The 13834-nt window shown below is 41.8% G+C and overlaps 1 protein-coding gene across 5 annotated transcripts in view; it reads left to right on the top strand.

Annotated features, from left to right (window-relative positions):
• Positions 1 to 13834, top strand: part of ACMSD (aminocarboxymuconate semialdehyde decarboxylase) — an 82438-nt gene that overhangs the window by 24572 nt on the left and 44032 nt on the right. For 4 of the 5 annotated variants that reach the window (XM_068545234.1, XM_068545232.1, XM_068545236.1 and 1 more), the window contains 3 exons: positions 4818 to 4911; positions 7346 to 7441; positions 8560 to 8732. In XM_068545234.1, the coding sequence (XP_068401335.1) occupies positions 4818 to 4911; positions 7346 to 7441; positions 8560 to 8732 (363 nt within the window). The remainder of the gene's footprint in view (positions 1 to 4817; positions 4912 to 7345; positions 7442 to 8559; positions 8733 to 13834) is intronic. The other variant, XM_068545233.1, reaches the window with a different exon arrangement.

Below are 13834 nucleotides of genomic sequence, written 5' to 3'. Positions count from 1 at the left end.
GAAAAGAATTTGAAAAAGAACAGATACATGTATATGCTCAACCGAATCACTTCGCCGTACACCTGAAACTAACACAACATTGTTAATCAACTGCGCTCCAATATAAACTAAAAATTAAAAAAAAAATTTTTAAATAAAGAGGTTATGTAAACTGGAAAAAAAAAGTTTCATTTGGAAGCCAAAATACTACCCTCATCACAGCCACTGTGCAAAAGAATCAGGTTAATGACATACCCCAAAGTATTTGTTTTTGCTTTGGAAAAAAATTCTTATCATTTTTCAAAAATATGAAGTAATTTGGAAGAACCTGTGGAAAATACAAAAAAGTTTAAAGAGGAAAACAGCTATACATAAAATAAATAAGCATCAAGGATTTACTGTATAGCACAGGGAATTATACCCAATATCTTGTAATAACCTATAATGGAATATAACCTGCAAAAAACAAACAAACCAAATCACTATGCTGTACACCTGAAACTAACACAATATTGTAAATGAACTATAATTTTTCATTTTTTTTTAAAGCTTGGATTTTTTTTTTAATTTTTATTTATTTATTTATTTATTTATTTATGGCTGTATTGGGTCTTCGTTTCTTTGTGAGGGCTTTCTCTAGTTGTGGCAAGTGGGGGACACTCTTCATCGCGGTGCGTGGGCCTCTCATTATCGCGGCCTCTCTTGTTGCAGAGCGCAGGCTCAGTAATTGTGGCGCACGGGCCTAGTTGCTCCGCGGCATGTGGGATCTTCCCAGACCAGGGCTCGAACCCGTGTCCCCTGCATTGGCAGGCAGATTCTCAACCACTGCGCCACCAGGGAAGCCCTGAACTATACTTTAAATAAATAAATAGGAAAACAAAAAGAACCCATAGTTCTGCCACCCAAAGATGGGTAAACACTGTTAATAGTACATTTCATTTATCTTTTTATTTGCATACATCTGCATATTTTATATTTTAATGAAATTGGAATTACACTATACATGTGATTTTTTTATAATGTTTTTATTTATTTATTTTTATTTTATGTATTTTTAAAATTTTTGGCTGCATTGGGTCTTTGATGCTGTGTGCGGGCTTTTCTCTAGTTGCAGTGAGCAGGGGCTACTCCTCGTTGCGGTGCGCGGGCTTCTCATTGTGGTGGCTTCCCTTGTTGCGGAGCACGGGCTCTAGGCATGCAGGCTTCAGTAGTTGTGGCACATGGGCTCAGTAGTTGTGGCTCGCGGGCTCTAGAGTGCAGGCTTAGTAGTTGTGGCGCACGGGTTTAGTTGCTCTGCGGCATGCGGGATCTTCCGGGACCAGGGCTCGAACCTGTGTCCCCTGCATTGGCAGGCAGATTCTTAACCACTGTGCCACCAGCGAAGCCCCTATACATGTGATTTTGTATCTTAATTGAGAATTTCCAACCTAAGTGAAAATTCTCTCAATGCATGATTTTAAAATAACTGCATAATATTCCAATATATGGATATGTTTTATTTAACCAACCCACAATTAAGATACTTTTTAAGGCATATATTTTTTAAATGTAGTATAATAAAAATATGCAACAAAAATAATACCATCAAAATGTTAACATTTGATGAAACTAGATGGTAAATATATGGGTGTTCATTTTAGTTGTTTATAACTTTCTATATTTGAAATATTGCATAATGAGATAGATTTTCAAAAACACAGTGCCACCCATTTCTGAAATATCCAACAGAAGTGCCCACAGTCCCATGGTCCTCTCTACCTTCTGTTCTTTCTGTACATAAATCTGCTTTCCTTAATTCCAGGATTCAAGATGCATAATTCTTTACTCAATTGCTTTTTTTTAAAATTTCTTACTTCCCTCCTAGAATTATAATAGTATCATTTTCTGTTATTTTCATTGTAAATGCAAAATCTTCAATAATGAATTAAGTAGATGTTGGTAGACTCATCAGGCAATATAATCACTGATCATTTATTCATTTAATATTTATTGAGCTCTGACTACATGCAGAATGCATTCCATGTTTGTATCTGTGGACACTGCCCACCAGTTGGGGGACTGCCTGTTAAATTGCCTCCTAATGACCTGAAAGATTTAATGTTCCTCTAAATATCAAACTCCCAGAAGATTATTGGCTGCAGTGGCTGAACTGATCCAGTGAATGTTTTCTAGAAACTTTAATGAACTCTGAAAGAGGATTTATTTACTTGTGCATCCAAATTGTTTCAGCACAGTCTGAGCAAGCCTTCAGCTGTAGGTCATTTTAGTATTCAATGGAATCGGCTTTATGAATTACTAAGGGGCTCAGAAAGCAACGGCAGCAGGACCACTGGGGTCCAAATGGATATTTTCATTTATGTGACCAGCTCAATCATTCTAACCAGGCTGTTTTGGGGGCTGCCAGTCTCTGTGGGGATTCAAAAGAGCATCCTGGCCCCATCTGGCGTGTGATGTCCTGGGGTTGATAGCACATTTGTTTGCTTAGCAAGACTTGCCAGCCTTACCACTACCTAACTTGCGTCAGTAACGTGCTGAAACAAATGAGAGGAGTTTCTGTGAGCCAAGTTGGCTTCGTCATCTCGAGGGCAGCCTGAGCTCCAGGGCACCCAACTGTCCCCCTTATCTCCTAGACCTCCCTTCTTAGTGGGTAAACCCAACAGCACATGCTCAGGTCAGTTTTCAGGTACAAAAATGATTTTGTGGTGAGTATGAAGCAAACAGAGTGGTAGTGGCAGACTGCCTATCATTTATCAGCCAGAAGACCTGAGTAGGTTACTTAGCCTCTATCTGCCTTAGTTTCCTTCTCTTTAAAATGGGAGTAGTAAAAGTACTCATCTCATAAAGGATTAAACTAGTTAACAATTGTGAAATTGCTATATACATTAAAAATATATATTAAATATATAAAATTATATATTATATATAATATATAATACGTAAATATATAATACACATGTTATATAAAATGGGAGTAATGAAAGTGCTCATCTCATAAAGGATTAAACTAGTTAACAATTGTGAAATTGCTATGTATAAAATAAATATAATATACAAAAATATATGAGTGGGGCTTCCCTGGTGGCGCAGTGGTTGAGAATCTGCCTGCTAAGGCAGGGGACACGGGTTTGAGCCCTGGTCTGGGAAGATCCCACATGCCGCGGAGCAACCAGGCCCGTGAGCCGCAATTACTGAGCCTGCGCGTCTGGAGCCTGTGCTCCGCAACGAGAGAGGCCGCGATGGTGAGAGGCCCACGCACCGCGATGAAGAGTGGCCCCCGCTTGCCACAACTGGAGAAAGCCCTCGCACAGAAACGAAGACCCAACACAGGCAAAAATAAATAAATTAATTAATTAATTAAAAAGAAGTTATTGATTTAAAAAATATATATATGAGTATATATAATATATATAAAATATATAGTAGTATATAATATATATAGGATATATATTATATATAAAATATACATACATACATATATATATATATATAAACAGCTTTGGCACATGGTAAGTGCTCAGTAAATTTAAACTATCATGATTTTGAGGGTATAAGTGACTTCTTTTCATATTCTCTACAATGTCTCACATGCAGAAGGTGATCAGAAATATTTGTTAATTTGAATTGAATAGAAATGAACCATCACACGTAGACAGAATAAAGGTTTATCCTTATGAGGAGAGAAATCCCACCAAGACACCAAGATCACATGCCTTTGTCAAGCCCAAACCATCCCAAGATGTTGATACTCTTTCCAGCCTGCATCCATTATTAGAAACCAATCAGCTCCTCTCCCTTCAAAAGATTTCCATCTCTTCCACTCCCCAGAACCTGTTGAATTAGAAGGGCTTTCTTCAATCTGCCGGTTGCCTGCCACTTCCAGAATCCCCTATTGTCCCGGGATTATTTCTCCATTTTGAAAAGACTTATGTACACAAGTCACATTGCATCAGCCTGGTTGGCCCAAATGTTTATATGTAGAGGTAGGATGAGTCACCCCAGAACCCCAATATATTTGGAAAAGAAATGCTCCATGGAAAATCTGTTTTGAACCTTGACAAGCAACTAATATTAAAAGCCTATTGTGAGGACTTTTTCTAATTAAACATTGTGTCGAATAAAGGTCATTCCCTGCAGATGGTATTTCTATTTCCCAGAAGGTCCTGGAGCAGGTTTGCTCATGACATTCTTTTCAGTACCTGCCTGGCTGAGGCACTGAGAGCTCTTTCCTTTCTAAAGTCATCTCATTCACAGCGTACTCTTCAGGGGCTCAGCTGTGGTCCTGAGGCTTTGTGAGTGCCTGTAGATCCCAGAAATTTCCACCCAGTGTCAGGCTCGGAGTGGCCAGACGGCGTAGGTCAGGCCAGTCATGAGCCCCTGGCTCCCAACCCATCACTTCCTCACTTTCCATATCGTCGGGTTTCCAAGAGAGGGAGAGGAGGGAACACTCCACCCCTGACTCCAACACTACAATCTGAGCAGTCCTTCCGAAAGAGGGGACCAAACAGGAACCAGCAGGGGAAATTTCCTAACATTTGAGGTGTGAGATCAGTCCTTGAGTGTTTTGCTCTCAGCCAAAGTGTTTCAAGGGTAGATGTTTCATCAACCTCAGTGGTAAATCCACCAACACCTTTGTTAATTCTAAGTGTTCTTTTCAGTTGCCAAGCAGGAGCAGAGTTTATCAATATTCTTTTATATAGATCAGAAAAAACTTCAAAAATATTTTAGTTTATTTATTCAGATCAATATAGACCCAGAGAAAAGCAATACCCTAAAATAGTGCCCTATAATTTGCTGGCTCATCCAAATAACCCCCTCACTCTCTCATTGCTTCTTTGAAGGAGGCTGAAAAGCTGAACTGTTCCCTATTTGTGCACCCCTGGGACATGCAGATGGATGGACGGATGGCCAAATACTGGTTCCCTTGGCTCATAGGTTTGTGTCAGCTTGGGATCTGGAAAAGAGAGTCAAGCCCTTAGTTTTTTCCAATTATCTATGGGACCCTATTATGTCAAAGAGAGAAGGTATGAATAACTAACAGGATTGTGAGTTATTGAGCTCTTACTCAGATAGTGCTATATGTGTTACCTCATTTAATTTTTTTAATTGAAGTATAGTTGATTTACAATGTTTCAGGTATACAGCAAAGTGATTCAGTTAGATTACCTCATTTAATTTTAATCTTATCCACACAAAACTTTATGAGGTTGACACTATAATGGCTTTTTTTTTTTTTTTTTTTTTTTTTGGCTGGGCCACATGGCTTGCAGGATATCTTAGCTCCTCAACCAGGGATCAAACCCATGCCCCCTGCAGTGGAAACTCGGGAGTCCTAACCACTGGACAGCCAGGGAATTCCCTGTAATAGCCATTTTATAGATGGAGAAACTGAGTCTCGAAGTGGTTAAATTGTGCAGGTCACATAGTTAAAAAGTGAAAATGGAATTTACATAGATCTGTCTGACTCCAAAGCCACCTCACTACACAGACTCCCAAAAAGGCTCTGAAAAAAAGTAGCCATGCTTATCTAATAGATTTTTAGAAGCCAATGACAGCATCAGCCCTTACAAATGAGAACCCTGGAGTTACAAGTAGAAAGAAGGTCAGCTTCTACCGCCCAAGGATCTGAGACCCTAGATTGCAGATGACCAGGCTTTCAAGTCCCCTGTTACCTGCTCTTTGCCACCTGCACTGTTCACCCATGGTTCCACCTGAGGGTAAGGGAAGGGCAAAGAGGAGAGACCTTTACTGGGCCTACCAAGCTCTGGATAGGAGCTGGTCCGGATTCTCTTTCTGCTGACATTTCATGCCCTTGTTATTGCTTTTGGAGATGAATGTGTTTAGTAAGGCAGCTTCCTACCCATCCCCCACCAAATTCTTGAGCAACAATTAGTCGGAAGAGATAAACTAAGTAGCCCCGGTGCTCTCTAGCTTCTAAGAAAATCTCCTCCTAATTCACACAACACTTTGACAAGTCCCACAAACTTATTTGCGTTGCAACTTCCCACATGAACAACAAAGGAGAGCATTTACATAGAGGATCATTTCATCCCTCATTATGCAACACATTTATATTGATCTTTTCTAGCACGCCGGGCACTGAAGATGTACCAGACATGGACAAAACCTCTGCCCCCCTGAAGCCTGAGTTGACAAGTACACAGATCATAAACAAACAGGCTAATTTCAGAATTTTATTCTGGATGCAAAGGCGGTCTTTAGGAGATTGGAGAGTTCCCAGCAGGGGAGGGCCATGATCCAATCTACATTATAAATATTCCACTTTGGCTCCTATACGGACAATGATTGTGGGGCTATTGTCCAAGTAGTTAACGGAAAGCAGAATCACAGGACCAAAAGGAAGTGAGGCTGTCCATGCCCCTGCCTGCAGGAAACTCTCCCCACAAACCACTCCCAGATGGATGTGAATCCAGCATGCTTCCAGAATTCTCAAGAGGCCAAGGATCCAGGGAGCCAGAGGCATCTCTGTCCATGGAACAGTGACAGGCCTAAGGCAGGATGAACAACCAGTAAAGCCCCACTAGGCAGCCAGAGGATCAGGCTTCCCCAGAAGGCCCAGGGCTCAGTCACGGAGCCCCCAGAGATTTCTTAATCACAGTCTGAAAAGCAGTCATCTGGAAATACAGCCCAGACTGACTCCATGGAGGTGAAGGCATCAGGCATGGACCAGCTGCCTCTTCTAGAAGCACAAAGTACTTGAAATAATTCATTTTAATCCAGCTATTTTCAACCTCAGCTCCAAGAAGCAGTAAAGATTTGGCAGGAATATTAATATTATTAGTTAATATTTATTGAGCACTCACTAAGTGGCAAGAACTAACCATTATTAACCCCAGTTTACAGATGAGGAAATTAAAGCAGGGGGGAAAATCATATTTGTTGAGCCCCTCCAATGTGAAGTTCTGGCCAAGAACTTTCCCAACATCATCATTTGCAAGGTTCCACAACAGCCTTCCAAGATGGGCAACACTGTCCCCATTTCACAGGTGAAGAAGCCCCGACTCGGGGGCATTAAATTACTTGTCAAAGGCCAAGAAGCAAAAAATTGGAGGAGAAGGGGTTCAGCCTAGACTCACTGTACTCTGCTTGCCCCACTGCACACAAAATGGAAGCTGGGAGACTCAGGACAAAAGCCAGGTCCTCTGGCTCCTTGACTGTTCTAGCCATTAGATGACTCTACTTGCAAGTAGCAAATAGGAAGTGTCACATGGTTTCTGCTTGCCAAAGTAATGGCCTGCATACAACCGAGCCATGCTAGGGCACAGGTCCCATTCCCCTGCCATTAACATCACTGAACTTCTTGCTCGTGATGACAAGCGCTATACGTCATGACTGTTTCGTCTTCCAGGAATGCCCGCAGAGACCACCACAGCCATTTGCTCCATGATCATGGGTGGAGCGTTCGAGAAGTTTCCTAAACTGAAAGTATGTTTTGCACATGGAGGTAAGACCCTATCTGTATTAGTCAGCTTGGGCTGCTGTAACAGAATATGACCACAGACTGGGCAGCTTAAATAAGAGAAATGTATTTTCTCACAGTTATGGAGCTCCCAGATCAAGATGCCAGCACAGCTGGTTTTTGGTGAGGTCTCTCTTCCTGGATTACAGAAGGCCGCCTTCTTACTGTGTCCTCACACGGCCTTTTCTTTGTGTGTTCACAGGAAGAGAGAGAGAGAGTTCCTGTGTCTCTTCCTCTTCTTATGAGGACACCAGTCCTGTCAGATGAGGGTCCCACCTTATGACCTCATTTAACCTTCATTATCTCCTTAAAGGCCTTAACTACAAATACAGCCACATTGCGGATCAGGGACACAATTTTGGAGGGACACAATTTAGTCCTGGTAGTTGTTCTAGCTATAAAGTATATGACGGTTCAAGGACCAAATTCCATTTCTGCAGACAAGTTTAGTTTGGTTGGCACAGTTTGAGTTTGTTTTGTTTTTCATTTAAATCTCTCGTCAGACCACAAGCTACCACAAGCTCTCCAGTTTGCAATAGTCCCTACCATTCACTATTGTTTACAAACAGGCCTGTTTCATTCATTTCCATTTCCTGCTTGGTCCCTGTAGGTAAGTGAGTTTGTGACTCTTGAATACACACACACAATATCAAACTATACACACTGTTCTCTAATCCGCTTTTCCTTCTCAACAGCACGTGGAGACATCTTTCCATGTCAGTGAGTACAGAGCTTCATCATTTTTGATGGTTGTATACATGACAATGCATTTTACGGATATGCCGTCATTACTTAGATACTCCCCGACTGAAAGGCTCCCTCTGTATTTTTCTATTATAACCACGCTACGTTTGAAAACCTTGACCACACATCTTTATACACTTGTCTTCTCTCTTTAGGATAAATTCCTTAAATCTGAATTTCTAGATGAGTTAACTTTATTCTTTTTTCTGGGTCATCTCTCACATTTGGAACCCAGTAGATCCTTTGTAAATACAGTTAACTAACTGGGCTACAGTAACTTCTCTTTGCATACAACATGAGGGTTGAAAAGAATCCTTTTCAATTAACACTAGTCCCTCAGGAATGGGCTTTACTTGCAGGTGGTTCCTTCCCCTTCACAGTAGGAAGAATCTCCCATGGATTCAGCATGCGTCCAGATCTGTGTGCCCAGGACAATCCAACCAACCCAAAGAAATACCTTGGCTCCTTTTACACGGACTCCTTGGTTCATGATCCTCTGGCCCTCAAGCTACTAACAGATGTCATAGGAAAGGTAAGCCAGGGCTGCCATTTGGATGACTTACGGGGAGCAGAGTGCAGGATCCCCAACCAGTTGCTCGGTCTCTCTTTGAGAAAAGGCATTAGAAGGAAAAAGAGGGACACTGAGGTTCGGGATTAGGTTTGCTTGCACAGGGTACCCTATCCAGAACCTCCTTCAACACAGACCATGTATCAGCAGGGAGCCATTATGGATGTACGCCAAGGAAATCCCAGATAACTCACACGGCTGGGTAGTTCCCCAGATAAATTCCTCTTCCTTACGGTCGCCTCTGTAGTGACCGTAAGGAAGTGACACATCATGATGAGGTAAGCAGGAAAGAGCCACCAGTTCTGAGGTCAAATTCACCTGGGTTAAAATCCTGGCTCCACTTCTTACTGATTAGATCAAGTGTGACTCTAACTGTTCTCATCCACTAAATGAAGAAAACTGGAACATTAAAGGCGGGGCGGGGGGGGGATGGCACCGGCCAGGGAGGCAGGGGAAGATGATGAAGGGTCTTAGGTACCACCTGAAATGTTTTTCTGGAATAACATGGCCTTTGTTTTGAAAACCATTCTCTCATTTGGCCCAAAAGACCAGCACGGTAGTGCTTTAAAGCTCACAAGAAAAGGTCTTTGCTCTTCTGTGGTCTGCTAGCAGCTCTCCTGTTGGTGGCATCTCCACTTTTAAGTATTCTTTGGAAATGCTAACTGAGCAAGTTTAGACAATGTTTAGAGCAAAGGTCAATCTGAATTAGTAGTCTGAAATATTTAGTATTTCAATTCTGTTTGATTACTTACAGATAGCAGTAGAAGGTTTCCAAATTTACCCAAAGAAAAAACTCTTTGGGGTTTCTAAAAGAATATGGACATATGTGTTTAAAGATTGGCAATATGGTACTTGGATGGAGAGTAGATGCTAAGGCATTTAAAATCTTGTTTAGCAGAGAAAGTGGTCCATTATTTGAAAGCTGCAAGTTAGTGCTCTATCTCCAGAATGAAGACTTCATCTCACTTTAAGGCTGACTGTTTCTCTGGCTTGAGAAACTCACTAGAATGTAAATGTTGAACACTCTGGTTTGGGAATAAGTTATGTGGCTGAGCTGTGTTTCTGAGCCTTCTGGCTTTTGTGTTGTCCCTGCTGAAATGGGTGCTTAGCAGCTGGTTGTGACTGTTGATGATTATTGGATTGGACAGAGGGGCTATGGGCAGGTGTGTAAGTAGGAAACTACAGAAAGGAGAAGCCGAAAGAGTCTGTAAACTCTGGATTTTGAGCAATGGAGGAGGGGGAGTGGGAAAGCGGTGTGGAAGTGGGGAAAGGGTCAGTCTAACTACCTCCCATCAAGCCTAGTACCCCTGGTGTTCCTGGCAATGGCAACACCAGGAAAAAACACCCTTGGCAAATATAACATCTATCTTATGAGGAATACCATCAGCAGTGAGGGATACCATCAGCACCTTCAAACAGCATTCAGGACAATACACATCGGCCAGGGGGTCACAGCAGAAGAGGAAAAACATGACAAATGCCTTGTGGTAACCAGTAGATAGACTAGTTAGTAAGTATATCCCTTTTGTGGACCCCCAGAAAAACTCAGAGGGCACTTTGCAAAGTTGCAATGTTGCAAAGGTGCTGAGATCTTGCATTCAAACTGTGAAGACTTGAGCCCCTATGCCTTGGGCATCAAAAGCAAAAGTGACTTCATTTTATGTGACCTCACAGGCTGGTGAATCTAGGACATAGAAGCAGTATACATTAATAATTTAGGATTCTCTTTAAAATATTAATGCTTCCTCCTTCAAGTTATATTCACATTAGCAAAATCTTTCAAAAACAATCCCCAAACCAGAATGGCTAAGGAAAGTCCTAACATGACAGCGAGTCTAGAGAGCAACTGTCCATATTTGAGCAAGAGGACAGAAGGCTGTGGAAGGGGGTCTCCAGGACAGATAAAGTGGAACGGCTGGATTATTTGATGTGTTTGAATTTGAAACAATGATTGCCAGGCATTCAACAGATCTGTTAATATGTTAGTAACAAACAAGCTGTACATATATAGAAAATTAAGCAAAATAAAGGAAAGGAAATAATTAACTCCAAGAAAACAAACATCCATATAAAGACAGATAATCATTGTACATTACCTGACTCGGCAGTGAACAATATTTATATTTATGGTGTAAATATTAAGCACTGGCTTAACTGAAAATTGTAATTCTACTGGGAAATTGGAGAAGTTGGGATAAGAAAGAAATTCTCCATGATCATAATGCGAAGTCAGTAAATACTCTCTAAAGCTAATAAATCGAGAAACAATAGTATAAGCTTATTATCTGAAACTATGAGGGTGATTATCAGAAGTTTCATGTTAGAAGGTAAAAGTGGCTGTCTTGGGATACAGAAATGGACAGGACTGTTTTTGATAAGAAAGATATTAGTAATATTGGATTGTTTAACTATGTATAGGTATTATTTTGATAAATCAAAATTTTAAATAATAACTTCAGAATGAATAGATGTGTGTCATACATACACCAAAACCATATATTGTGCACCTACTATTTCTAAAATTCCCTCTAAACAGAAGACGTGAATTACATAATCTCTTAGTTTCCTCCCATCTCTAAAATTCTTTGCTTTTAATCTATGTCTACTCATTTTTAAAGACAGAGTGCAAAGAATGCTAGTTATGTGTTATCAGTCTATCACTGTGAAAAATATGAAAAAACTTATTGCCTCCCTATATTAACATGACCATAGACAATTCACTTTATATGTTTAGGTGGGTAGATTTTGAGAGGTCCGTTTTCCTCCCATTATGATTATATCACAATTTTGGCTAGATCCATTGTTAATCTATTCCTGTGTAACTAACTGCCCCAACTCAGTGGATTAAAACAACAATAAAAACTTACTATCTTATATGGTCTCTGTGTCAGGAATTTAGGAACAGCTTGGCTATTTCAGGATTTCTCACAAGGTTGCAGCAAGTTGTCAGTCAGAGCCACAGTCACCTGAAGGCTTGACCAGGGCTGAAGGATTTATTTCCAAGGTGACTTTTATATATCACTGGCACAATGGTGCTGGGTTTTGGCAGGAAGCCTCAGTTCCTTCTTATCTGGGTCCCTCTACTCTCCGAAGAGCTGCTTGAGTGTCTTCACAACATGGCAGCTGGCTTTCCTAAAGAATGAGTGATCTGAGAGAGAGACAGAGGTGGCAGAGGAAAAGAGAGCAAGAGAGAGACGGAGTGCGCGCCAGGCAGAAGCTATCCTTTTATGACCGACCCTCAAAAGCCACGTCGCATCACTTCTGCCACATTTTATTCATCAGAAGCAAGTCACTAAATCTGGCCCACATTCAAGGGGAATGGAATTCGGCTCCACCTTTTTTTTTTTTTTTGGCTGTGTTGGGTCTTCGTTGCTGCGCGTGGGCGTTCTCTAGTTGCAGCGAGTGGGGGCTACTCTTCGTTGCGGTGAGTAGGCTTCTCATTGCAGTGGCTTCTCTTGTTGCGGAACATGGGCTCTAGGCGCGCGGGCTTCAGTAGTTGTGGCGCGTGGGTTCAGTAGTTGTGGCTCACGGGCTTCAGTAGTTGTGGCGCACGGGATCAGCAGTGTGACTCATGGGCTCTAGAGCGCAGGTTCAGTAGTTGTGGCACATGGGCTCAGTAGTTGTGGCGCGTGGGCTCTAGAGTGCAGGCTCAGTAGTTGTGGCACATGGGCTCAGTAGTTGTGGCGCATGGGCTCTAGAGCACAGGCTCAGTAGTTGCGGTGCGTGGGCTCTAGAGCGCAGGCTCAGTAGTTGTGGCGCATGGGCTTAGTTGCTCCGCGGCATGTGGGATCTTCCCGCAACAGGGCTGGAACTCATGTCCCCCGCACTGGCAGGTGGATGCTTATCCACTGCGCCCCCAGGGCAGCCCGGCTCCACCTGTTGAAGACATGTTTGTAAACCACCACACCCCACACTCCGGCCACCTAAGTGCAAAGTCCCTCAGTCCTCCCACAACCACCCCAAAGTCTCATTCATTTACAGCATCAGCTTAAAGTCCAGGATCTCACCACTTAAGTTACTCGGGGATGACGCTCCTCATGCACAGTTTCTCTCAACCTGAAGCTCCGTGAACCACAGAGACAAGTTCTTTACCCAGCACACACTCACACAACACTATAAAATGGTGAGACATGCAAAGGATAGTTGCTATAGACCCTCCATTCCAAAAGGGGGAAATCAGGAGGTTTAGAGGAGTTACTAGTCACTAGCAAATCTGAAATCCATTGGGCACATGTGAGCAGTTCCTTGATTAGAACTCAGAACACAGGAATGATTCTCCACAGCTCTTGGTTCTACCCTCTGAGTCATCCCTCCTTTTCCATGAAAGGGAGCGCATATTTGCGGCTGAGTAGTTTCTACAGACTGCTTCATGCCCCTACAACTTTTGAGGCCCGAAAGCTTCTTTTCATTTTGTTCTATCCATTCCTTTCAATCCTGCTGGTGTTTCTGCTAATACTATTCTCTTAAAAACTTTGCAGATCATAACAGCACTGGTGACTACGAATGTGGTGTTAGCGTACAGAACATTGTCAATGATTAAATGATAACAAAGTTTAAGAAAAAACAAACAAAAAATCTTTGCAGGTCTTTCGTGAATCTCATTAGGTTTCAAACCATTAGGCAAAAGCCTTACCCACAAATCTCTGAGAAAAGCCCTTTTCTGCAAAGGCTGCTGAGGAACAACACTCTTAAGCTACCTAGAAGCCCTTATTGTTTGACAGTGGTTCTTTGAGGCACTGCCTTAAATCTCTTGAGGCCATAACACAGATATTATAGTCATATCTTGGCTTCATTTTTAGACTATGTTTTTCTGATTGTGCTCTGGATTTAATCTTTGCCAGAAAGCCATCTCTAATTTTAGCATCATTTGCCACTGGAGGGGCTGGGAATTTTCAAACCCAACAATTCCTGGCTCCTTTATATTTAATAGTCCTTCCTTTAAGGCACTCCCCTTGCATTTTACTATACGCAGCAAGAAGCAGCCATGCAACATTTCTAACACTTTGTCTGGAAATTTCCTTAGCTCTATCACCCAGTTTATTAAATATATTTTCTACTTTGCATAT

Source organism: Eschrichtius robustus, chromosome 5 (assembly GCF_028021215.1).
Source record: "Eschrichtius robustus isolate mEscRob2 chromosome 5, mEscRob2.pri, whole genome shotgun sequence".
Taxonomy (NCBI): Eukaryota; Metazoa; Chordata; class Mammalia; order Artiodactyla; family Eschrichtiidae; genus Eschrichtius; species Eschrichtius robustus.
The sequence above is the reverse complement of the archived record's forward strand: the minus strand, read 5'-3'. Positions and strand labels throughout refer to the sequence as shown.